At 38.4% G+C, this 26,610-nt stretch overlaps 2 protein-coding genes across 3 annotated transcripts in view; one reads left to right on the top strand and one right to left on the bottom strand.

Moving 5' to 3' along the window:
- Positions 1 to 39: 39 nt before the first annotated feature.
- LOC116303521 (uncharacterized) lies at positions 40 to 5,040 on the top strand. The gene is made up of 6 exons (XM_031713077.2): positions 40 to 218; positions 1,117 to 1,350; positions 2,528 to 2,608; positions 3,036 to 3,193; positions 3,971 to 4,145; positions 4,726 to 5,040. Exons 1-6 carry the CDS (start codon positions 71 to 73, stop codon positions 4,791 to 4,793), a joined length of 864 nt encoding a protein of 287 aa, XP_031568937.1. The 5' UTR covers positions 40 to 70; the 3' UTR covers positions 4,794 to 5,040.
- A 6,376-nt stretch (positions 5,041 to 11,416) lies between these two features.
- The window catches only part of LOC116303512 (uncharacterized), a 30,604-nt gene continuing 15,410 nt past the window's right edge, over positions 11,417 to 26,610 (bottom strand). Inside the window, exons 13-30 of one of the 2 annotated variants that reach the window (XM_031713067.2) lie at positions 25,844 to 25,958; positions 25,347 to 25,523; positions 24,857 to 24,920; positions 24,442 to 24,571; positions 24,097 to 24,140; positions 23,537 to 23,678; positions 21,947 to 22,050; positions 21,163 to 21,268; positions 20,800 to 20,950; positions 19,882 to 19,951; positions 19,452 to 19,518; positions 18,770 to 18,861; positions 18,107 to 18,248; positions 17,475 to 17,516; positions 16,787 to 16,900; positions 15,591 to 15,812; positions 14,341 to 15,126; positions 11,417 to 13,724 (exon numbers count right to left, since the gene is read on the bottom strand). In XM_031713067.2, coding sequence (XP_031568927.1) covers positions 13,584 to 13,724; positions 14,341 to 15,126; positions 15,591 to 15,812; positions 16,787 to 16,900; positions 17,475 to 17,516; positions 18,107 to 18,248; positions 18,770 to 18,861; positions 19,452 to 19,518; positions 19,882 to 19,951; positions 20,800 to 20,950; positions 21,163 to 21,268; positions 21,947 to 22,050; positions 23,537 to 23,678; positions 24,097 to 24,140; positions 24,442 to 24,571; positions 24,857 to 24,920; positions 25,347 to 25,523; positions 25,844 to 25,958 — 2,709 coding nt within the window. In that variant the 3' untranslated portion in view covers positions 11,417 to 13,583. Of the gene's footprint in view, positions 13,728 to 14,340; positions 15,127 to 15,590; positions 15,813 to 16,786; positions 16,901 to 17,474; positions 17,517 to 18,106; positions 18,249 to 18,769; positions 18,862 to 19,451; positions 19,519 to 19,881; positions 19,952 to 20,799; positions 20,951 to 21,162; positions 21,269 to 21,946; positions 22,051 to 23,536; positions 23,679 to 24,096; positions 24,141 to 24,441; positions 24,572 to 24,856; positions 24,921 to 25,346; positions 25,524 to 25,843; positions 25,959 to 26,610 lie in introns of both variants that reach the window. The other variant, XM_031713068.2, reaches the window with a different exon arrangement.

Genomic DNA, 26,610 nt, shown 5'->3' with positions numbered 1-26,610 from the left:
TGAATGAACGGATGAATAATGCCTGTATTTGTGTATCTTTACGCTTGGGGTTCCTGTGGTGAAGGTCAATATGGCGGACATTTCAAAACAAGAAACAGTAGAATCAGATGAACAAGAGCTCAGCAAAGCCTCCGCTAAAAGGAAATATCTCTTAGTAGATGCAGACCTAGAGGATTTAGATCACGAACTAAAGGATAATCCATTGAGCAAAGCATATGGTCAGTACTATTTGTCTCTAACTTATTGGCGGGCTGCAAGCATTCCCAAAGAGAGTTAAAAGACAAAAGCATGCATGGCGCCCATTGTAGTGCCGTTACAATGGATGCTAATAAGAAATCTTTTGTTAAATGGCACCAACATGGCCGCGATGATGTAACGTGCAATCGAAGAATAAAGATTAATGTATATAATGTTATTAATAGTTATTTACATCTACATCGCATCAAGTCAATACCCGGGAATTCTTCCCTCTCGCTCAAATATGCTGTTTGATTAGAGTTTCTCTCGTGTTTTCTTAGACTTTACTAGCTTAGGTCCTTGTAAATATTTTGAAGACCAAAACGCAAGGGTTTTCCCCTCCCCTCACAAAAGTCAACTTCTAAAATTCCAATTCGATCTTCGGTATAGACCCCCTGCATGTGATGTCAAAACAGCTCCATCTCGAGGACAAAACAAAAGAATCCCAACGATCTCCTTAGAATTGGAACCTATTGTTTGGTACCCCAGATTGAGCTGCATTCCGACATGCTGCAAGGGGTGTATACTGTAGGAGATATTATTGATTTGCCGGCTAGGGTTAACCTAGCTCTTATACATGTATCTCCTTTTGCACTATGATAATGCATTAAAAAAGAGTAAATGATAAGTTGGAGTTTGGTACCGGACAGTAACAGTTCATGCCTGACAACACCCTTTCAAGGAGGTAACCATGGTAACTGGGCAACAGCTTATTACTACACATGGCTGAACTTGTGCATTCTTACTTTTTAGACACTGATACGAGGCTGTAATCAAAGAACACAGCTGTAATTTGGAACTCGAAATTTGTCTATTTTATAATTATTCTTTATTATCCAAAAGTGGAGGAATTAAATCCCATTTTCATTTTGTTTTCAGCTCCCATGAAGGTTTTTAAAGCAGGTGAGGTAAAAAGAGTTGCAATTGATAAATGGGGGAGTTTGGAAAACATAAAAATTGAACAGCAAAAGAGAAACGAGAGACAGACAAACTTGACAGAACAGAGAGAAAATGAAATGAGACAGTTCTGGGATCGCGAAGAAACTTATGAACCAATGAAGAAGTTTATGGACAAAATTGATCTTCCAAAAACAAATTTAGCAGAAGAGCAAAGTAAGTCATTTGATTAGCATATTGAAATAAGATGATTTAAGTTTTGTAATATTACATTGCTGGTCCAACGAGTATAGCTGCCACACTTTATGTTTGCCAGCAAAACCATTTTCACAAAAGCTTATCACAAGTTGCTTTGTGTCACTAACTAATCAATCTCCAGATGGCACATAAGTAACAAATGCTATAGCCTCCTGTGCATGTAGGATACTTGATACTGTATTTATTCCAACCCAAGAATTAGTAATAGATGGTCCATTTTCAAGTTCCAAATTCCTGCTATGTTTCTTAATGGCGCACTCATTTACTCAGGCCTTGAATCAGTGTCTAATTCTTCACAAATACCAACAGTAAAGTAAAGAATGCACAACTTCAACAATTCAAACAGTTCAATGTTCCTCGGACCTTCACTGGAATTGTATATAATTATTCTGCACAAAATCAATTCTAACCCTGAGCAACAGAGAACTCAAAACTGGAGTATTTGGATTCCTGTGTTAAAATGTATGGCAGAGAAGAAAGGAGATGCATGTGCATGAGGCTAAACATAGGCTTATGTCACATGAAGTATCACTACAGGGTAAGGGATGTGTGGTATTAGGAGTGTGGTGTGGGTAGGTGATAAGAAGGGTCTGACTCCTTTAGACCAATGCTAACTAAATGTATAAGACTGAATAAATCTTTCTGCTTACATGGACATATAATTAATTATTATATCTCAAACTATGCTTGTCCTTCCCTTTACTATAGCTTCTCTATATTTAATAACATGTGAGAGTAAAGGTACCCTGCTCCTAGAGGTTTTCTTTCATGCTTCACAGCTGGCAAAGAAAAGAAGATAAACCTACAAGAGAAAACCTCTGAGACCAGGGTAGAGTAAATAAATTAAATATACTTAATATAAATTTTATACATTCAAGAGAACACATGACACATAGACTGATGTTAATAAACCCCAATACCTGCATGTTGGCATTAAGTACTAGACTGGGGTATTAGTTTGAATTATTTTCCTTTTCGTAGCATTTTCTTTTTTTTTCATTTGAGCAGTCATTTTCCTTTATGTAAAGCTTTACAGAAGCCCCCCACAGTAGATGGATTGAAGTTAAAATTGGAACTAAAATCAAAAAAATTCAAAATGAAATGAATGGTGATTTTTATGAATGGGATTTTGTAGGTGCAGATGGTTGCAAGAATATTCTATCCAGTGATGTTATCTTGTGTTTTTGTGACTGTATGAATAGCAGACCACCAGGGAGTAAGTATCAATACATTGTCTTGAAATGGGATCGGCAATCAATGGCCTCCTCTGGTGTAATATGATTTATACACAGGGATGTAGGCAGGGTGGGACCAAGGGTGCAACCCCCGGCCCTCCCCTCCCCCCTTCATGGCAGCAAAATAGCAAATTTTTAGAATGGATGTTAGGGTCTGTTAGGATACAATTCTAAAGAGTATCTGATTACTGTTAGTAGTGGATCGTCGGTGTGACTCCCATCTGAAAAAATATAATAGATCTACCTCTAAATCTATAAATCTATTATTATATATATTTAATCTATTCTATATTTGTATTCATCTACTGTATAAAATACATAAAATAATTTTTTTATTGTCGGCTTGATATATTAAATAGATACTTCAGGTATTAATTGTGATCACCATAATATTGGATCTTGTTGCAGGATTTGGAAAAATGATTTACAAAACATTTCCAGCTGCCTCAGACGTGAATAAGGCAACACCATACAATGATAGAAGAAAAATGGGACATTTTTCATGGTCCTTGGTAAATAATGGTGACAAGGATCAGCTGATTGTAAATCTCTATGTAGTGCACAAGGTAATTGGATCACAGATACTCAGATATTGTTTTTTTGCATGGGAGCAGTCTGGTAAAAAAAAGTACACACTCATATTTTCAGGCTCTGCACTTGTGCATTTGGGATACTTGTGGTAAAAATATTTTCCCCCATCTCTCTCCCCTGAGTGAATATCAATTCTACTTGGGGGAGGGTGTGGAGGGGCAAGGATATAAGAAATCTGACAAACCAATGAACTCAATTTACCGCCATTTGCATTGCTACGCAGCCACCCCAGACAAAAATCGCGACGTACACTTTGCAACAGACTGCCGTCAATCAAACACGTTGACGTCATTTACACGTGTTTGGATCGGCCCGGATATGCTTGGTGAGTGTGGATCAATAATACTTGTAAACAATCGACAAGTTTTGGCGCCTTTTGAATCACACGCGTGTAAATGATGTCTCGATTTTTGTCTGGGGTGGCCGCATAGCAATGCATACGGTGGTAAGACAATTATCAATATACTTTACTTGTTTCCCATTTCAAACCATGTGCCTTTGTTTTGAGAATAGGATCCTTTGTTTGAGTTGCATCCATATTCATGTGTTTTCTAATGCACAACCTTTTAGCAAAAAAAAAAAATTGTCTGAAATAATGGGCTGAAATGGGAAAACATGTCAAGACAAATAAGGTAGCTAATAATGTCTATAAGAATTACACTTTACAATATTACAGAATGGAGTATTTTTGTTAAGTGTATTATAAGGAGCTAAACAATACCCTGCAAGCATTTTATAATCCATTTTATTAGTGGACCTTCAAGTCAAAAGGCCAGACGTCATTTCCGGTGCTTATTTTTGGTGCTTTGGAGCTTGCCCTCAAGAGATTATCAAAGCTTCTTGCAGACGAATGGAAGAAAAACTCACAAAACGAGTTTGGTTTGAGCATTGGTACATACAGTCCTTACAAAGTTGAACCTGAAAAATGTGAGAAGCTTTACAATTTTGCAATTTCTATTCAGTTTCTTGTCTGCCTATCTGTTAATCTGTCTGTCTGTGTAGTTTCTCTCATTCATCGGTCTATCTGTGTGTCTACTGTATTCCTGTCCTTCAATCTATGAAATTTTTTTTTTTTTTTTTGGAGGGGAGCTATTTCTGTGGGGTGGGTGGGGGCGGGGGGGGGAGGAGGGCGACGGAATGAGGGGAAGGAAGAGGGGGTGAGGCGTAGAGTGAGGAGAGGGCGGGACGGGAGGCGAGGAGCGGAGGAGAGGAGAGGAGAGTAGAGGAGAGGCAGAGGAGAGGAGAGGATATCTTCGCTTCTCTTTCCTTCTATTCTTCTTCTCTTCTCTTCTCTTCTCTCTCTTCTTTCTCTTCTATTCTCTTCTCTTCTCTTTCTCTTCCTTCTCTCTCTTCTCTTCTCTTCTCTTCTCTTCTCTTCTCTTCTCTTCTCTTCTCTTCTCTACTCTTCTCTTCTTTTCTTTTCATCATTTAGCTCACCCGTCTGGCTATCCCTGTACCAATTGTACACGAATCTCATATTTCGGTATATTTTTTTATTGTCTTGCAGTCAACAGCACATTAAAGGAAAGCTTTGAACTTCCTGTTAAAGTATTCGCTGATTCAGCCATTGATTAAGCCCCAAACACATCACTACTACTCACTGTTTCCTACTCTGCGGTCCTATCTGTGTAAATGGACAAATTGCGTTGTTGTACTTGTGTTCGTGTTCTAATTTAAAAGTCCTTTACTAAAAGACAGTCTTATTAAAATAATGATTATTTGAACTCTTGAAGGAATGGAGTGCTTCAGAAAACGTGAATCAAGAACGAATACAAAACAAAACAAAAAAGCCATTAAATACATGTACATCAGGTCAAAAACGTTTCTTGCTTCTGTGGTCTTTCTTCTTTATTGGACTTAGATTAACTCGAACACTCAACAGTAATATTCACTTTCGCCATTATTTCCTATAAAAGTTTCTAAGCGCTTTGGAATGTATCCGTAAAAAATGGTGCGCTAAAAAATGAATCAGCTGCTAGTTCGGGCATCTGTGTTTTTGTATTTTGAGGCGGGAAATGACGTTAATTAAACCAATATTCATATGGTTTTTTAAAATTCTGATGAAGTATACGAAAGGCCTTTTCGAACTTTTTCTAGTTGAAGAACTTATTTCGTTCATTAATAAAATTAAAATATAGAAAATAATGAAAACATAGAGCTGACATAGGGCCATTATGTTTAGTGGAAGATGTGCGCAAGGTTTCATCGTCCTCTGCTCTTGATAAAATCATTATTGTTATTAATTGTTTCCTTCTAGTGACGTCATAATTACCGTCAGAATTAGTATCACTATGACGTCATCATTTTGAGAATCAATGATGCCCTTTTGTTTCATTTCTGTCGTCATAATAATACATAATGGCATTGTGATGTCATCAGTACGCATGATAATCGATGAGGTCGTAGTTTGGTTGTAGATTTGTGACGTCACATAATTACGCATAATGGCACCGTATGTCATCAGTACGCATGATAATGGATGAGGTCGTAGTTTGGTTGACTTGTGACGTCACATAATTACTCAAAGTGGCACTGTGATGTCAGCATTATAAGGACATTGTCAGTTTGTAAATTTGTGACAATGCTTTGGTACTGACACATCGGTAAAGAGCTCTCTCCAGCTCTTGAAATAATTTGTAGATGACATTTGCAGTTAACGGTCACGTGTCTGTACTGGTGAGCAACATTTATTTATTTATTTTAAATTGGAGATTCTTTATAGCTACTCGTAAAGAACTGAATGAAACGATCTGTAACCAGTGTGTTACGAAATGCAGTTTTATTACGATCTCTCGAAACAGGTTGTAGAAATTTTGTTTGCTCTCCAGTATATTTCACCCATGGGAATCAAGATGTTCATTCATTTGCTCTCAGTGAATTAATCAGCACGTGATTACTGAGCTGCAAAGAGCCTGGAACTCAAAATTCAGGTAATAGGGACCTCAAGCTGCAGGACGGCAACGTGGGCGACAACGTGGGCAAAATTGAGGCGCTCCAACATTCTATTGTTTTATTATTTCGTGTTTACCTAGTATTTTACTCAATAAGCACCCCCGTTTTAGAGTGAAATGTCGTCTTTTGGGAGCGCTTTACTTATAAGGAAATCAGCAAAGATAAGCTTTTGGCATAGCCGTTCTCTTTAGTACGTAAAATTAGGACATTTCACGTCTTACTTTCAGCATAAGACGGCAATGATGCACAGTATTTCGTACATTCCAACGAGTATCTATTGAATAGTGCAGTTAGTGCTATTTTATGTTTGCCGTCGACGTCGTCGTCGTTGCCGTCCTTCAGCTTAAGGTCCCTAATATTGCTATTTGTGGAACCCGGGGTAACTATAGCTTTGCGGTGTTTGCATAACATATGTCAAAATAAGACGAGGGTAATTATCGAAAAAATATCCGTTGTTTTTTTCAAGTCTTTGTGTTCGTAAACTGCATAATCAGTTCTGCAACACTAGCTAAAAGCCAACTCAGGAAATTTTTTAATTTAATTTTATTTTATTTTTGATTCAGAAAAGCTGTGCAGTTCATTAGGAGTTTCTCAGAAATCTGTCAGTTCTTTTTCTTATACGAAATGCGTTCTATTTTTTTAAACACGTCACGTCTTGTTGAACAAACACCGAATTTTGATGACGCATATACTGAGTACGCGCGTGTGTAATGCCGCGAGCTCTAGTGACAAACTTGAATACGCGCGCGCGTGCTGTTTGCTAATGAAAACCAATCAGGAAGCGAGATTTACAACGTCGAGATATTTCCTTTGATTCACAACGGTTATTTCGCAAATCAAATGTTATTCGCTTGTTTCAGGAATCAGCTTAGCAATGGATTCCCATATTCTTGCAAGATTCAATGCTTTTGAATCAGGTAGCATTGCAAGATACAACGCCTTTAGGAAGGATGTCACAGAGAGGTTCTACAACATGACGATTGTAGCATCCATCTTTAGTGTAATGGAGTCCCACCCATTCTTAGATCAAGCCATCCGTCTTCTTGCTGCTGTCTCTTGGTACATACTAGTCTTGAGCATGGTTCCAGTTATGTTGCTGCTTCTCTTCCTGTTCTGTGGTCTCATTGCCGTCTTGTTTAGTTCGACATGCTTCATCCTAATCATCTTCTCTCCTTGGCTCCTTCCATTTGGTAGTGCATTTCTCATTCTTATTTCTATTTACGTTTTATTTAGAATAGCCAGAACAGTTTTTGTCAAGGTATATAAAACTATACAAGAGCCTTTATCGTTACAAGCTCATTATATCATCGATTCAACACCTGCTTGTATTCCAGTCGTACGACTATGGCGAAGCTGCCTGCGCAACGGTTTTATTCAAACGTTTGTTTCCTGTGGATCGAGAACTGCACTTTATGTTCCTGAGAGGTCGATTGTTGTTCTACAACACCTTGCTAACCAGCCCGGACTATGTACAACTTTTATCCAAGATGTTATTACCTTAATCCTGACTCCATTAGCTCTCTTGGTGAAATTAGGGATACTTTTCTTCTACCCGTTTGTCACTGCTTGGAGAAAAGTCAGAACAACTCTAAGAAGATTTTTCTCAGTTTTGACAACCTTTGTCAAACTTTATATTTGTGCAAACGTTAAGATTATTTGCTCTCGACTTTCTAGCTTCCTATGGTCAATTTTAATGGTTTTTCGATACATTTTGGCAAAAGTTATTGGATTGTTTCTGCTACCTCAAATGCTGTGGTTCTGGTTGGCTTCCAAAGTCGTATCGGAAGAAGTACTTGCCATGGGAAGTGGGGAAATCATTCTGGAAATCCTCCGAAAAATTCCAGTTATTAGGAACATTGCGGTGGTTCAACGTACGGCAGAATATGGTGTCAGACGAGCTAACGACACATTGGAGAGGTTTGTTTACATAAGGGATTACGTGACGGGTGAAGTGTACTGCCGTATTCGAGCTGCGAGGGACGGCATTCATTATCATCTGGATTCATACGTGAATCTTCCAAGGGAGGTCGTATTTTTGTTGGTTCGTGATTATCTGATGAATGGACCTATGAACACAGCAAGGCGATGGATGCAGGTAAAAAGATGTGGGAAAAAAACATAACCTCGTTGATAATAATGCTTTCAAGGGAGGTGACTCGAGCCGTGAGCATTTCAATTTTTTTTTTCTCAGGTTATTATTTCTTGAACTTTCTGCATTTTCATTCAAACATTTTAAAAAGAAACATTGAATTGAAATACGAGTGGTGATCAAAATAAATCTTATTTCCAATTTATTGGTTCAAGGAATGATTTACAGTATGCGTTTTAATGGTGCAAAAATCTCACCTTTCACTGTTTGAGTGTCTTCACTGTAACCAGTAATGACAGCGGTCGTGGTTGCTGTTGCTGTTGATGGTTGGTGATGATGGTGAGGAGATGATGGTGTTAATAACGATGATGACGATGGTGGTGGTGGTGATGGTTAGAGGTGATCGTGGTGATGATGGTGGTGATGATGATGGTGGTGATGGGTGGAGGAGGTGGTGGTGGTGGAGGCGGTGTTGTTGAAGTTGTTGGCCGAATTTCTTCATAAACCTTTACATTAACATGACACATTTTAAAGTTTGCTTTGTTTGATTCGTTTCAATTCGTCGCTCGCTTGTAATCCAGTGGAACAAGAGACCATGAAGCAGGCCTCCTTATGGTCTCTTCAGTGGAATTAACTTTAAAATATAAAAGACAGTTGATTTTTGAAAACTGATCGAGCGCAATTACACCTTTTGCTGTTCATTAACAGAAAATGTACATTCATTTGAGCCAAAAGTTGTATCAATAACGTGTAATATACTTTCATCAACACCACAAGTAACATCATTAGCGCGGATCAACTTTCAATAACGATATTTGACTATGCGTGCACATTCATGGGCATCAATGGACAATCAATAGTGCGTTTGTACATTCATATGCGCGGAATGTATTTTCTTGTGCGCGAAATTCAACTTCAATAACACCAATTGACAAACAGTTGCGTTTATTGACAATCATTCGCCTAAAAGTGAAAATTCATTAGTGCTATTAGCATAATCATTGACAATCTATAACGCGTTTGGACAATCATGAGGGTCAACGTTATATTCTATAGCGTGGTTCGACAAACATTTGCGTGATTCGAATGAACAATAAGAGAAATAAAACAATCATTAGCGATGTTCTTTTTTATCACTTTAAAACATATAAAAAACTCAGGAAACTGCCTCCATAATAGCGGCTGCATAGGAGAATAGCAATTAGCTCACTTAAAGCAGCAATCAAAGCCGACATCAGCCGTCCAGAGATCCAACAACATACGAACGATCGGGCCTTAGGCAAGACGACAAGGGATTGCTCTAGGTCACTACAGAATGCAGTTGCAACTATCACTATCGCTAAATGTGGTCAGTGGTTCAGATATATGCAAAACGTATTTGCCACGATGTATAAATGGCGAAGAAATTGAAGGCTAAAATTAAAAAAGAACATCGCTAATGATTGTTTTATTTCTCTTATTGTTCATTCGAATCATGCAAATGTTTGTCGAACCACGCTATAGAATATAACGTTGACCCTCATGATTGTCCAAACGCGTTATAGATTGTCAATTATTATGCTAATAGCACTAATGAATTTTCACTTTTGGGTAAATGATTGTCCATAAATGCAATTGTTTGTCAATTGGTGTTATTGAAGTTGAATTTCGCGCACAAGAAAATACATTTCGCACAGATGAATGTACGAACGCGCTATTGATTGTCCATTGATGCCTATGAATGTACACGCATATCCAAATATCGTTATTGAAGTTGATCCGCGCTAATGATGTTACTTGTGGTGTTGATGAAAGTACATTACACCTTATTGATACAACTATTGGCACAAATGAATGTACATTTTCTGTTAATGAACAGCAAAAGGTGTATTTAGTTTCTGTTTCCAAAAACAACTTTTGTGTCATTACCAAAAATAGTATGTTAGGGTTTTCTTACTCACTTGTACTAATATAGTACTGATATATTTTCCAATTTTGTTTAGGCCAACCTAGATTTCCCATTCTTGTTACGAGAATCAGCGGGGATAGCAATGAACGAAGTGCATTCCGAAGCGCATCGCCATGCCACGTCGAACAGCATCAAGGTACACAAACCGTGTCTTGTACGATCTGAATCGGAGCCCAGTTCTTCGAAACGTCAAACCCATGCGAACAAATCCCGGCGACTCTCAACACTAGCTTTTAAGAACACAATAAAAGAACCTTTTCTTGGAGAAGACGCAGAAGAATAGAGGCTAGGATGGGGGTTGAGACCGATTTCTTTGCTTGCTAGTTAACGGTGTATTTGAACCCATTGCAAACAAGGTTGAACCAGCTTTGGTACCGATTGTAAAGTCCGCAATGTAAAAATAAAATTATAACAATAAAAAAGGTGTTATCAAATGGTAGCGAATTTAATGAGTTGACCTGGTTTTTGCTTGGGGGATACTGGATACTATCAGATATCGATTTGCATGCCATGGCCATGGAATATCCCACGAGTAATTTTTATGGCATTGGCTAGTGGCGTATCGATATCAAAGGTTGTGGGCTGTGCAAAGCGTCCTGGCCTTTTTCCAAAAAGGGGTGGCTAGCTACACAATCCCCACCCTTATGGATCCGCACTTGGACCTTCAGCTAAGTGTGTATGTGTTTTCGTTATTGTTGTTGTTTTGGTTATGGTATGGGATAAATCAAAGAATTAAAAACCCGACCATGCCAAAGCTATAACATGACAAATCGCCACGCGGATCTTGGTGTACTAGATAGCATTTCTCTAATGTAACTGCTCTAATGCGTGTTGAACGTCGGTCTTCAAGCTGCTCCTGGCGAATAGGCGGAAAGTTAGGCACGAGGAGATTAATCAGCCACAATCAAGGGTAAGTAGACCCACTTCATAATGATCCTGGATGCATACGATAATAACAGGAAAAAAGGAAAAATAAATCACGTTTTTCTCTTTGGGTTTTGTTGCTATTTTTTTCTTGTTAGCCTTGTATGCATCTGAATAGTTTTGAAAGGGAATTGCATGAGACCAGACTGTGCGCTAAAATCACTTTTTCCAGTTTAGTTGTGTTGAAGTTCGAAAAACCATCATTATACTAGATGCTGCAACTAGATTGATAGCAAGAGAATATTCTCTTGATTGATAGTAAGTGTAAAAATACATCAGACTTGGTTGACATTTGAAGATGATTTTATTAGATTATTGTGTATAATGATTACAGTTGAAAAAGCGATGTGTCTACAAATGTCCAGGTTATTCATACCTAATGCATGTACGGCTTTCAAAACCTATTGTTCATTTTCGCTCAAAATATCCAAATTTCGTTAAGCCCCGTTTACACTAGCGATATTTGCTGCGATTTTTTTTACGATTTTGTCCATAATAAATAATGGTAAAGAATTTACTTGTAAATTTTTTTTAGGATACCAAGATTTTCCTAGACGAATGTCTCTTTTTAAGGATGAGATTTTATATTTCCGAAAATTGCCACAAAAATCGCAGCAAAAATCGCCAGTGTAAACGGGGCTTTAGTCTGCGCCATATAGAATGGTAACCTGGCCTCGGTCATAACCTCGCGGCTGAATCTAAAGTTGATAATGGAAACTCAGGACTTGTGCAGAAACTCGCAATTTGGATACTTGAGCACTTTTCGGCATTTTCTTGAAAATTCTAATTATTTTACTTAGTGATTTTAACGGTAGCCCTAAGCTTGGAAAGTTTGGAAAACTTCATTGTCACAACAATGGACTATAGACATTAGTGGCCCAAGGTTTCCCCAAATTAGTTTCAAAATGGAAAAGTTGGAAAAATCGATTACAAGCTGATTAAGCAAACGACGTTGCTTATAGGTAACGTCGCATAAGGAATACTTGTCAAACCTGAAAAAATGCCTTTTCCGGCCTTAAGTTGTGCGGAGACTGGCATATATATTGAAGGGAATTTTTCGAAATTGCCTTTTTAGGTACTTATCCTATCTAGCTGCTATTTATTTATGTTTTTGTTTAATTGCACATAGAAACTTTGAAAGCTCTTAATGAAGCAAGTTCAGTTTTAAAGTTTTAAGCAGTATACCTTTGCCTCTTTGAAAACTCGGAGAACTAACTAATCAGTTCACATAATAGCTAAATGTATGAATGTGGGTGGGTTAGTGATAATAGTAACCAACAGCGCAGTTTCGATTAGATAATTTATCTCTGCTAAACTAATAACTTAAAAATGTAAATTTTGTTTTTTAAATTGTTACCATTTAAAATGGATTAAAATTTCAAATGCATACGCCTACCTAAAAAGGTCAATACCTGAATTGCAGAAGCGTAATAATGTGCCATAAAACTTGGCATTGTTCGAGAGAGCTAAGCCAATTTGAAATGAAATCACGCCCTATGAATGCCATCTTGAAAAGGAAGCAGGCCTGATATAGCTTCCATGTGCCACAAGCATATTGTATTCTTTGATAGCTTTTTCTACTGCATAACTTGGGATCTTTTTTATTTTTGTTTTGTTCGTTTTTGTTGCTATTGAATAAAACTGTGTCCGGTACCCGAAAAAGGAGCCGACATCGGAGTGGTGGCTACCATTTTGAAAAATATACAGGCCTCATGACTGCCATATTTGAAAGGTAACCAGGCCTCTCATGAGTGCGATATTGAAAGGTAACCAGGCCTCACGAGAGCCATTTTGAAAGGTAACCAGGCCAGATGGTTTCCATTATAAAGTGGCTTCCGCTATCGTTTCAAGTTGCGTGCTATTTTTTTACAGACGTCAAACTAAGAAAACCTAACCTAAGTAAAATATGTCTATATTCATACAGAAAAAGCTAAAAAAAGCTATTCCTGGTTTGCTTATAGAATACATGTGCATAAAAGAGGTTTTTTCGAGTATGTAAACAAACTATCCATCTACTGTAGTTTGGTAATGACGATATTTTGTGTCTAGCAGCTCTCGCATGTGATTGGTTAAAAAACAATTCTCATTCCAGATGGCATATTTTAGGTGTTTGTTTTCTTAGTTTGACTGTAAATTCAAAATGGCAGATTTGCTGAATATGTACCTATAAATATACAATTAATTAAAAAAATATGACAATTCTTAAGGTAAATAATAATAACTAAATTAAACATTGAGTAGTTTTAAATATACCCTACCAAATTCCTTTTAAAATTGCTATAAAAACATTCACAGATTCCCGGCGGAAAACATTGAGTATACTGGTCAACGGGTGACTACATTTAGACCTCACGTGATCTTAGAATGATCACCTGACCATTAGTAATTACGCGCTGAAGGCTTTTCTAATACCTTCATTTAACAGCTAATTGTATCGACAATTAATAGAGAACTACTTTTCTTTTCGCTCTTCCTTTAGATCTTCACGTAGTCGTACCCATTCCTCTAGACTATCCTCGTCCTTTTCTGTAAAGTATGCCATGAGACTTTCTGCCAGCCCTCTGTCCTCAACTTCCTCCACATTTTCAAATGACTACTGATAAAGAAAACGTTTAATACGCTCATTTGCAAAGCGTTCTTGTTTATTGTTTTAGATTTATGAGAGTTTAAGGAGGAGTAGTTAGATGTATATGGTTCATAGATTGTATTCATATTTCTTATTTCTAGCATCTCGTTTTTTTGCCATGTATTCTCTTATATGGCTATTCTTTTTAATTTTTTTTACCTGTATAAGCTCAGTTATTTATTTTTACCCATCACTGTTATTTATTATTCATCGTTAAATCTCACCTCACCTCACCTCACCTCACCTCACCTCACCTCACCTCACCTCACCTCACCTCACCTCACCTCACCTCACCTCACCTCACCTCACCTCACCTCACCTCACCTCACCTCACCTCACCTCACCTCACCTCACCTCACCTCACCTCACCTCACCTAGCTCACCTCACCTCACCTCAACTTACCTAAAATAATTATTTTTCAATTAAACACGTTACATTTTATAAACGATATTAAATTTATTTATGTAAATTAAATTTGTTAAAAGATTACCGGCTGAATTGCAATTTCAGCTTATGTCTACGTGCACTTGCTTATTCTATCTTAAATTTAAAACAAAAAACAAATTAAACAAACAAACTTACCACTGCAGTAGGCCTGGAGCCATCAAGTAAATTACTTTCTTCATCGCTGTCATCTTTGTCAAGATCATCCGCCGACACATCAGTTAAGCTATCGTCATCTTTATCACCATGAGAATCTGTCTTTGTATCCTTTAAAAACTCTTTTCGCTCATTATCATCATCGTCATCATCGTCTAAAAGATTCGCTGCCCTTGGGGGAGGGGTTGGGGGTGATTCGCTGGCTTCAGGTTCCGGTAACGCTTGTGTTCTAGGGGGAGACAGTGCCCTTCCTTTACTTGCCGACGTCTTTTCGTGGGTCACTGCACTTGAGCTTTCAAAACTCTCGAAACTTAAAACGCTTTTCTTTTCTGAAGTCTCGGATTTTTCAAACGAGGACGTGCTCGTTGTCGACTTCTTTGTCATCTTCGTTACCACTTTTTTGGTTTGAGTTGTTGAAGTGGTGCTTGACGATGTACTCAGAGTTCTAGGAACAGCCGAGGGTGTCCCCGGGGGAGTCCTGGATGGGGTACTTGTAGAATGCTTTCCTTCGGCAAAGAAAGTTCTAAAGTGACTCAGTTCTTCATCAATTTCTTGTTGGTTCAGCAGGTAAGTCGGATGTTGAGCAATGTCGTCTGTGCTGCCTTTAGGGCTTTCGTATTTCTTAAGTTCAACTTTATTTGCATCGGATTTTTTGGCCATACGAATGACCTCCTGGCGAGTCAAGCCTCGAAGTAAGCGAGGTGATCCTTCTTGTGGTACGGAGAATGGGTCTTCCTCTTCTTCTTCAGGTGGCTTAGATTTACCTACCTATATAAAGCAAGATAATACAAATCATTTAGTATAGTAAGTGGCTATTCTTGAGAGTCAGGCACGTAGCAGGCTTCTTTGAAAAGAGTTTGAGGGATTCCATCCAAGTTTGTAGAGAGGTCTCGATTATAAGGGGGCAAAGTGCTGTTTTTCCCGCCAATACACAAACCTACGCGTTTGCATTTTCCCGCCAACACACAAGCGTACGCGTGTTATATATAGAGTTTCCCGCCATATCCACTCATGTGTTTGGAGGGGCACCCCTCGCTACGACATTGATTTTATCTGAGTCGATCGCTCAAAGTAATCATGAATTTAAAAGGAAAAATCGCAAACAGGGGTTCGAGCTCTGTAGTGGATTTACTTCTTAGTTATCTGCCACGCTTCATTGGAGAGCTTTTCATCGTTTTTCTCTATCTTTTTTTTCTTCTGCTTTATCATGAATTAAATCATCAAGCTCGTACCTTCGCATATACTGGCTCACTCTCTGGAGGTTGTTCCTCTTTTTCCGGTTCGATGGGAGGCTCTTCTTCAGGCTTCCTGACTCGCTCGTACAACGGATCATCAATGGAGCTCATCGAAGGCTCTGACTGAGGTACAGGCCTAGTTACAAAGGCTATTATTGGGGATCGTCGATGTTCTTCTTCAATCAGCGGCACTTGTGTCATTAGTGTCTCTTCTCTCTCCTGTGGTTTAATGAGAAAAAAAACCCAATAAATTATTGGATATATTCAAATCTCGGATAAGTCAATCAATAATGCCGACCACAAAAAAAGATATACCAAAAATCACACTATTATTATTTTATTCTATTTTGAAATATAATAACGTAAGAAAGAAGATTGAAGCGACGTTTGACGTTTGAAAATCTGAGCCCAATACGGGAATCGAACCCATGACCCTCCGGATACTAGTCGGATGCTCTAACCACTGAGCTACTGGAGACTCTGTTTGGCAAGGATACAATGGGTGAACCATATACGGACCACATCACGCAGCCACGTACAGTCAGAATAAATCAGCAGCCCGGCTCTAACCGCATCACGCGGTCACATTAATATATACATATCTAAAATATAATAAGTTTTAACACGGCTCGTCTTGACCATTCACTATACAATGTCCTTTCGCTTGGTATCAATGGATGAATGAATCTCATTATCAGTTGCCTAAAGAGACAGGCAAATAACGTGCTTTAAATAACACATGATAGTTTCTCCAACCAAGAACGATATGTTTATGGTACTATCGAGAGATTACCAGCCCATAATGACAGACAAACTGGACTAGAGTGTTTGATAAAATGTTTGATATAAATAGCCATTTCACACTTCCGCTTCGCCCTCTTGAAAGGTAACCGTGTTTGAGCATTGACGAGAGGACAACGGTGACCCTGCAATAATAACCAGGGTGTCAAAAATTGCAAGTCATTGCAAATTCACCGTTGTCCTCGCTTCAATGCTCAAACACGGTTACCTTTCAAGAGAGCGAAGGGAAGTGTGAAGGGGACTATTAGCTGACTGAAAGAGTGTCATGAAATGAACCTCCCATAGTTCAAAAGATGACCTCAGTGCATAAGACTGTGGGCGCTGAAAATAGCATCGCCATTTTTAGCAAGCAAATACTGTTTTCTTTATCGTGTAGTAGAGTGTAATCGTACCGCTGGTTGCTCTGCTGGAGGTCCATCCTCCCAGTAGTCATTCCCTTTCACCCTGTACCTCCCGTGTCTCCCTCTGCAACAGTAGCAGCAACATTCTCTGATGCCATCATCAAACTATAGAAAAAAATAACAAATTTTAACAAAAATCTTTGTTTCTTGTGACAAGCAGTTCAGCAGGTTTGCGCAGTTTGAATTAGTAAATGGCAGACATCTTGTTTATAGGTTAATAAGAGAAAAGATCTTGAGAGAAAGAAAGCGCATGGTTAGAAGTGGAACAAATAACACAAATATTATAATTATTCCAAAAACTCTTGTCCTCTATTCAGCAAACTACTGAGACTTGATTCAGGGCATTCGATTTGGTATGTTTAGGTATGAATCAAGGCATTTTGATCGGATAATATGAATTTCCGTGCTATTCGATCGCCTTATGAAAGCTGCTCTACAGTCGATTAATTCGGTCACCGCGCGAGCGGTGGCCCGTTATAGTAGGGTCTCCGTATTAAGCGAGCGACTGTAATAAGCTAGCTCACGTAACTAAAGCAGAAAAGAGGGTCTAAAAGAACAGTCGAGCAATATTAATTTGAACACCGAGGGGTCCATTCAAGGGGCGGTCAAAATGTTCGTGCTAGCTTCACTGGGCCGTAAGAAGCCGTTGTAACGAAAGGAATAAGGTATTTTACTTCACCTCTCGGTCCAAGATAACATAGAAGATCAAGATGACCAGTCCCTGAAAGAAAACAAAAAACAATATATGAAGCATTATTTGGCAGAGTTGTGTCGTTGTGAGCTATAAAAAGCTCTTTTCCAGGAGGCATTTGAAAATTGTTCCCGATTGAAAAGATATGGACAACTCAGAGTAGGATTATTAAAGTACCCAAGAGAGGGGTCCAGGGGTTCATGATTCTTTTTTATTATATTTTCAGAACTATTACTATCTGTGTTTCCCCTTTTTCGAAATTTATGTTATGGATCCACGCTCGTAAACTAACCATATTCTTTCAGTTGTATACTGTACAAAAGCATTGATCGATATGTACTGTATTTTTAAATTCAAAAGGGTTGGAATCTAAAGCCAATATATATTAGAAGGATAGAAAGCAATCTCGCACTCAGAGCTCCTCGGCTTCCTTCCTACCCCGTAGGAACGAAGCCGAGGAGATCTGGGTACAAGAATGCATAGAAAGTTACTAATGCTAGTCCTCGCTTCCACGTCAGTGTAGCAAGTTTGAGACTAGAACGAGGATTAAAAATTTATCAAAACCTGAAACGACGTACTCACTAATCTTGGTCAGTGCACGTCAAATTCACAAAACGTACCGTTATTGCGCAACAAGCGATGAATAAGATGCAGAACACAAGTTTTAGAAGTGGATCGAGGTGGTAAGTAATGACAAGAACACCCAACAGCCATATTAAAATAAAGAGGATTAAGAGAGCAACGCAGTAGCGAACATGAACTCTGAAAAATAAAAATAAAGTATGGTTCAAAAATGCTTAAAGTCAATAAGTACATAGACCTCAAGGAAGGTAATCTGGGGGAATCAGTCAACTCCAAGTATTGTGAAAATGCAGCAAGACGACTTAGTTGTCACAGGAATTTAGCAACCCCGGTCAGCGTAGCTAGTCCCCCTGGAAAGAGGCCCTTGAAATGCAGAACAGTTTGAGAGAACCACTTCAAACAAGCAAGGAAGATACGAAAGGGACAATACTGCACTGAAATAATGCAAACGGTCAAAAATGTTAGGAAATAATTACAATAACAAAAAAAGTAATATGAAAATTTAAAACTATGGCCAAAACTCCAAGGCAATATCTAGTAACCGTTAAAGATGTAATCCAAGCTCAAAAATAAGGGGAAATATTTCCGAATAATAATTGAAATTTTAGAGAAGAATGTATGAAATGACATTTGTAGAGCGAGGCAACATTAGCAACGGGAAGCAATGTTGTTGACGTTGCTTAAAGACGGTATATCGATACCTGAAGCGAGTCCTCCAGTACAGAGCCTTTAGAGACACCCTCAGTTGACCAGTGGCTGACTTCCATACTTGACGGAAAATGGCGATGGCAATCTGTCCGAATATGAATTAGGGCATCAGTAAAGAGACAAGATAAAACGAAGTAGAAAACCCATTTTACAAGGTTTTTATGCATGACAGCTTCGTGTACTACAAGTACCGGAATCCCTTGCGCGCCTTTTTTTCGCTGGTTAATTTGAATTTGCTATTTAAATATTCTTGTCATGCAAAAATCTTAGCTCGAGATGAGACAAAATTGGCACTGCATTCTGGTAGTTGTAGTACAACAACGCAATAGGTATTTGTTTCACTTAGTTTCTATTGATAAATAATCCACCCGAAGGTTGGAAACCTAGAGAAATTTCTTTAAACTAAACACGGAACAAGCAGTGCACTCTGCTAGGCTATATAGTAAGTAGCTTCCTCTTTGCCCGTCAGAGCCAACAAAGCAAACCAAGCTTTGAAAAGCTAGTGGACGGCAAGGCTAGTAGTAATTGCACTGATCTCATCACAATCCCAGACGTCTGGTTGTTGCTAATTGTAGGAACATTTGATTGACGGAAGCCAAAAAGCCAGACGTCAGTGTCCAAGCTGTATAAATATTGTTCGATCAATGGTTATAATGCAATACTTTATGTAATTACCAGTGTATAAATGATTGCAGGAACAAAGAAAACCCAAATGAGATTAGGAAACAGGCTCATCCAGCAACTGAAAGAGAGAGAGAAAAATACGCTTGAATAACAGCTGTTTAGCAGTGTTCAGCGCATGCGCACATGCACGTAGTTCAATTTGATGTAACTTTTTTTACAACTGAAGCTATGACAGTAATGACTAAAAGGGTGTGAACAATAGGAACTGAATCCCCATATCGCATCCATGTGCAACATGCACGGAAAACTTTGGTTGCAAAACACTTCTTGACGACGGATGACTGACACTGTGTTACAGATGGACTTCACTGGTGATAGAACATCGCAAGCCAGTAAAAACCTTCAAGGTTCATCAGATATGAGTTCAAGTAAAAAGTACAGGCAGACATGAAAAAAAGGAGAAAAAAAAAGAATAACTTACGATAAGGGGCTTTCGAAATTGTAGGTTCCATTGATAACCCAAGCGACTGCCATAGGGATTCCAGGAGGGACTGAAAACAAAAACAAACACAGGAATCAATTTTTTGCCATCTAGAGTGAAATGTTTTGAATTTTCAATTTCTGCCATCTAGAGTGATATGTTTTAGGCCAAAGACAAAACTCTAAACGTGTCCACCTACGTTGGTAGGTGAGCTGTTGTGGTCAGCAAGCACTGCCGACCTAAGACATGGCCTAAACCAACGACAATCCCAATTATAACGTTTGTCATTTAGTCAGTACAATTTTTTATTGACGTTCTTACTCTTTTTCATGACAGATGACTGACACTAATTAAGTGGCACCAGAAAGACAGTGATCGTCAATACGACACACAATGGACTACAAATGAGAAGATATAACTAGCTAAAAACTAGTGTGAGCTGCGTCGGTGTTTCTAATGAAACAGTAATGATAAAAAGGTAAATTATACACCGTGAAAAGATGAAAAAACTTACTGACGTTTCGGACGCTAGTCCTTCGTCGGAGTAAAAGAGAAAGAGGTGGTAGAAAGGAGTGTATATATGATAGAATAAGACAAAAGAAACAAATGAGAGCAAGGTAATAAAAATGGCCGCAGTATATAGTAACAAGAAGATATAACTAGCTGAAAACTAGTGTGAGCTGTGTCGGTGTTTCTAATGAAACAGTAATGATGAAAAGGTAAATTATACACCTTTCTACCACCTCTTTCTCTTTTACTCCGACGAAGGACTAGCGTCCGAAACGTCAGCAAGTTTTTTCATCTTTTCCCGGACTACAAATGGTACAAAGTAACACCCAAATCAAAGAAGAATTTCACAATGTATATTTAATATATTTATATGCGCCGACAACTGACAAATAAAAATGCATGTCTTACCAAACCCTATAAAGAAGTAACCAATCCAATATCTCTTTTTAGTGCCATCGTTCGAACTCCACACGTGCATGTACGTGGCCTCCGCCATGATCCACGTAAAGGCGCACAGGAAGAAATAATGCACTAAAATAGATAATAGTCGACAGAATACCTGGAAAACAGGAGAAAAAACATGAAGCACGAATGAAGAAAAAGACCAGGATTGGTTTGATGACGTATTATTTGTGTGTCAAATATCTGGCACCGTTGCTTGATCCTGATTGGCTTATGATGAAATGCGTCATTCTTATTCAACATTTTAATTGGTAAGGAGATTTCACGGTTGGCGATTGACTTAACCAATGCAATGTCAGTTCTACTTACCACATCGTTGTAAGTGTACAAGCCAACGATGATAAGAGCAAAGGTAACGATAAGAGTAGCGCACACAAACATGTGCATTGCCCAAGTACGGTCTGGTTTCATTCTCCTATTAACAACCATGTCATTAGTATACGTTGTATTATTATTTTATGTGGATTCCTTGCAGCAATGGGCCAAGTTCTAGATATTACGCGTCTCTCCGGAATAAAATGTTCAAAAGTACATTAAACCTACTTGCAATCTTACGGACCTTTTCAACACCTTAGACAATGGACTACTTGGACAATACGGCGGCCATCTTGGATTGCAAGGCGTTAAAGGGCGTTCAGGGGGCCAATAAAGCTTTGCTAGAGTAATAATGTTGATTGATATTAAAAGCTCACCACAACAGAGTACGACAAAAGTTGAATTTAGACGGCACATCGATCACCTTTACCCATAAACTTAAAGACACTTAAAGACATATTTTTATAGAAAAGCCTTTATTTAGTTGTTTTTGCAATTCCCATTGATTAACTTTTATGTTTCTAGTTATTGTGTATTGTTTCTGTATTCAGCGCAGATGAACATCTTGTGCTAATCTGCGCTTTATAAATGTAATTTATTATTATTTATTTATATAAAAGAAAGATAAACACACCAAACTCTGCAAAATATGCAAGGTCACCGCCGTTCTCACTTCGATGCACAAGCACGGTCACCTTTCATGATGGCGCAGGGAACTGTGAAGGAGACTATTGCTGATCTAAAGCAAATCGTGAATAAAAGGAATGGATGTACTCACCAGGCTACAAGTAGAAGAAGGAAGAGAGTGATAGCACAGAAACAGATCATGATGATTGCACCAATCAGGATACACAGTAGAAAGGGTGGTACGATAGGAGCGCTCTGGCAACAAAAACATATAAATATCAACAAAACTATGGTCCGCTGTTAAAAAAGTAAGGCATCTCTATTGCAATCGCATTTGGCTTGGCAAGAACATCCCAACAACCCAATTATGTTGGAGCTTTGTCGTTATGGTGAATACACTAAATAGCAATATCATTCTTAGGTTCAAAACACAGAACATTGAAGCTGATACCGTAAGGTTATATATGGGAAGTATTGTACGTTAATTAGATCAAGGGCACTAGGACACCGAATATGGTTGGATTTCTATAGGTTTTTTCCCCTTTCGATTATTTGAATTAAATTAACGTTATATACTTGTTTACTTATCTTGTGTCCGTGTTCCTTCGTTGTCTTCGTTCGCTGTTGTAGTGCAGACGTTTTCATTCCAAAGGTCAAACGGTTTGAATAGCCTACGATCGTTACTTCTTTAACGGCTGTTCCGTACTTGACTCTGTTTGTACTATACCAACAACAACGCGACCGCGCGATGCTCCTTACGTCAGTAATATTCAACCGTCAGTTAATATGGTTAATCAAATTCACCTTAAGTTCTATATAGGGTACTCTATATAGAACTTAAGGTGAATTTGATTAACCATATTAACTGACGGTTGAATATTACTGACGTAAGGAGCATCGCGCGGTCGCGTTGTTGTTGGTATAGTACAAACAGAGTCAAGTACGGAACAGCCGTTAAAGAAGTAACGATCGTAGGCTATTCAAACCGTTTGACCTTTGGAATGAAAACGTCTGCACTACAACAGCGAACGAAGACAACGAAGGAACACGGACACAAGATAAGTAAACAAGTATATAACGTTAATTTAATTCAAATAATCGAAAGGGGAAAAAACCTATAGAAATCCAACCATATTCGGTGTCCTAGTGCCCTTGATTAGATGTATATAGTGATACAACACGTAAAATTTTCATATATCGTTGCACTGACAGAAATTATGGAGGCTTTTAACACATGCGTCATACTGACTGTGTATCTCGAATACATCAGAGGATATTTATGTCATTTCCAAGAATACCTATCGGTCTCAGCTTCTAATTTGTATGTTTTGAACCCGGCAATACTTTTACAATTGAGTGTATTCGAATTGGGAATTTTTTTTTCCCATTTCAGACTTTATTCCCTTGAGTATTACTTCCTTCTTTACTGGTCACGCTGGATACATTAGAAAATGATCATATATAACATATTTATATAATCATCGATTAAATATCTATTTTTCTGTATTACTAAAACGTGATATCTTCACATGTGAATAGTAAAAACTTCACCAAAATTGTACTTCATCTATAATTATGTATTAAGCAAAATGCTACTTGCTTGGAGATACGGGTTTTACCTTCTCGTGTTGATAATATCTCACTCGTTGACTGTGCTCACTCGTAAGATATTTCGTCAACACTCGAAGATAACATCCGTATCTCCGCGCGCCTACGACGTAATAACCTCCATTTTACTTACTTTCTGTTCAGCGTAAATTAAAATAGGTTTTTCTCTGAGGACGGCGAAGTTAGTCAAGTGATCACACAAACAAGTGGTGTTCTTCGTGTTGTAGTGAGTATACCAACAACCTTTTTCTGACCAGCCACCGTGAGGAGGATTCCTACAAGAAAACGATCAACCATTCTATTTAGTAAGACAAGGTATGGAAGATCCGTTATAATATCGGCAATCTCGTTAACTAGACATGTGATTAGCTTGATGATGTCCATCACCGGCACAAGAGGATTTATTTTACCAACCCTCAAACACCTTCTGGGCTGAAAGCTAATCTTAATCAGGATATATTCAGGGTTCTTCGGACATTTAATTGAAAGTTAGTGCGAGAAGAGATTCAAATCTGTGTACATTTGGTACCGAGTACAGGAATTTAATCCAAAAGAAAAAAGAGGTCAGAGGCTAGTTACTACCCTTAAGGTACCAAGCGAGGCCACATTTAAAGATAGCCTATCAAGAAGGACAGTATAACAGAAGGTAATCGCAAGAAGGTTCTGGTCAAATTGAACGCGAAGGTTACTCACAGGTTAAAGTCCCAGAAGGCGCAGATTGGGGAATCTCCATCAAGCTATAAAATCAGTGATAAAAAGATGTTAATGCAATTAGTAAAGAAACATAGCAACCAAGTTGGTGGTCTTCAGAAAAGGATCTAACTAGAGATATGTCTACTAAAACACTATCAATTAAGATGGCAACGATAGTGTAAGTGGTAGGTAAATAATGCCAAAAGTGCGGACTTGCTGATCACGAACAAGTGAAGTCAGGACCTAAAAAATTTCAGCCTTTTTAAAGAAACATTTACAAGCTTTCTTTTTCAGTTTCTTGAATGAACAGGCAACTCTGGGAAAAATAACTTTGTTGTGGCTTACCTCGACTGGATCCAGGTTATTAGAGGCGATAATCACTGGTCTCTTAAAAGGCGCTTTAAGTTTTGGTTCAGTAGACAGCGCGACCACAGCGGAGTTTATCTCAAACCCTTGACCAATCATACTGTAAGCACTAAAAAAGCGAGGGAAAAAAAACCATGAAACTCTTATTATTCAACCGCACTTCATTCGTCAAATATTTATCGCAGGGGGTGGGGGTGAGTAGGAAGACGAGTGGGACTAAAAAATCGACTTATATGGGCCCACTGGAATACAGAAGTAGGTTGGGTGGCTTGTGATTTTGTGACTCTAAAGGATTTTGAAATTGCCAAATTTGCGAACAGGCAAGCGCTTCAAAATTACCAATTTTAGTACAATACACGTTCTGTTGGTTACAAATGGTTTAAATTAACCTTACCTTTCGGCTGACAATATTCTTGTGAGCGTTTTGTACAAAAATCCAGCAACTTTCAACTGTTTTACTGAAATACAATAGAAAAATAGAATAGAATAAATGAGTCATCTTTCTAAAATGCAATGTCCTTGCCTACCACAGTTCCCTAGTTACCCGAGAAGGATCACGTCCCCCCCGTTCTCTAGTGAAATTGAAAATCTCATATATTCAGAATATCATTATATTTCAGTGTATGGGATTTAATTTTTAAATACTTTCTCTTGAATGCCAAAATTGCCCCATACAAGATTGCCTGGCTCAGAAAAGTGTGCGTTAGATTCTACGTCAACTAGTAAGTTCCAATGAGCTTAGAACTTAATTAACTTCTTTTTGCCATTCCGAGGTTGTGGAAAAAACTGGATCGAGTTGGCATTGCAGTGCATTGTGGGTCTTTAAAGGACATATTTTCAATATGACGTCTATTTTGTCGCCTTTCATAGCACTGTCTACTTACCCACGCTTACCTCCGAGTCCAATTCATTCAACTTTGTATCGATAGTCTCTTTATCGATAACAATAAAGCTACTAAATTTCCATGCACTGCGCACCGCATCCACTTCGGGTATGTCGTAATTAGGAAACGTCACATCCTTGGATATCTTGAGAGGCTCAACTGTTCCTGCTCCCAAAACTTGAAAAAAATAGATTTAGCAATTAATAGGTAACTGTTTACTGATATCTACAGTAGGCCAACTAGAATGACGGTGATGATGGAAATGGCTGAAGGGTTTTAAGTACGGGCTAAATTCACAAAAAATAACCACACAGAGCGAAAGAAGTGCTATTTCTCAATGATCGGGTAAAATTTCGAGGCTTTATTTCACGTTTCAATGATTTCATTGAAAGTTTTGAAGAATCCCCATACATTTCCTTATAACATGACACCACAGAAACCAAGCTTGGGCTACCTGTGGAGAGATGGTAAAAAACGTAGGACTAGGAAAGACTTACCAACATTCTCTGCTATAAAGAACCTAAGGTCTTCAGTGCCATTGGATACTGTGATAGCAGCCTGTAGCCCGTACTCTTCAACAACACGGATCAGACTCGACGCCGTCTGAACCAACTAATAAAATAACATCAAATAACTATAATTTAATCAAACTTTCTAAAAAAGGTTTTTTTCCTAGGAATTGTCATATATAATATAGCGATAGTAATGATCGCAATATGAAGCCATATACATTATCCAAAAATTATATTTAGCTTTCGATATTGTATCTCATTTTGGGACAACCACAACAGGGCTAGGCTCCAACTAGGTGAAAGCCTAAAGATGGAATTAGAGTTTAGTAGTTGATTTTTGTAGAGGGAGGAAAACCGGAGAAACAGCAGAAAAACCCTCGAAGCACAGGAGAGAACCAACAAACAACCCTACTCACATACAACACCGAGACCGGCAGGACTCGAACCCGGGTCGCATTTGTGAGAGGCCACACATTAGCAGCGCACGCCACTCTGCTTCCAAAACGTTGTTAATACAGGACGTGTTTGATGATGGTGTCATTGAGCTCTACTACCAGACTCCCTTACACACTTTCTTTTGTTCAGTTAATTAGCACCAATTGTCTTACTACTCTCATGAGGGAATACAAATTTAAATAAGAAAGAAAATTCGCGAATCATCTTGGTAGTGGGAGTCATATGACGCCATCATGCAAACATCCTATTTGGAGAAAGTGTTTCACTAGCTAGTTTTACTACTCTTTTGATGAAAA

The sequence above is a fragment of the Actinia tenebrosa genome, unplaced genomic scaffold (assembly GCF_029948245.1).
Source record: "Actinia tenebrosa isolate PJP-AT-01 unplaced genomic scaffold, QUT_ActTen_1.0 PGA_scaffold9__36_contigs__length_13948895, whole genome shotgun sequence".
Classification (NCBI taxonomy): domain Eukaryota; kingdom Metazoa; phylum Cnidaria; class Anthozoa; order Actiniaria; family Actiniidae; genus Actinia; species Actinia tenebrosa.
Note: the sequence above shows the minus strand (reverse complement) of the source record. Positions and strands in the feature narration are given on the sequence as shown.

Excerpts from the sequence above, each read along its gene's own strand:
- LOC116303521 (XM_031713077.2), top strand. The coding sequence starts at position 71 with ATGGCGGACATTTCAAAACAAGAAACAGTAGAATCAGATGAACAAGAG. Across the intron at positions 1,351-2,527 it reads AAATTTAGCAGAAGAGCAAA|GTGCAGATGGTTGCAAGAAT; the intron begins GTAAGTCATTTG and ends GGGATTTTGTAG. Across the intron at positions 4,146-4,725 it reads CAAAGTTGAACCTGAAAAAT|TCAACAGCACATTAAAGGAA; the intron begins GTGAGAAGCTTT and ends ATTGTCTTGCAG.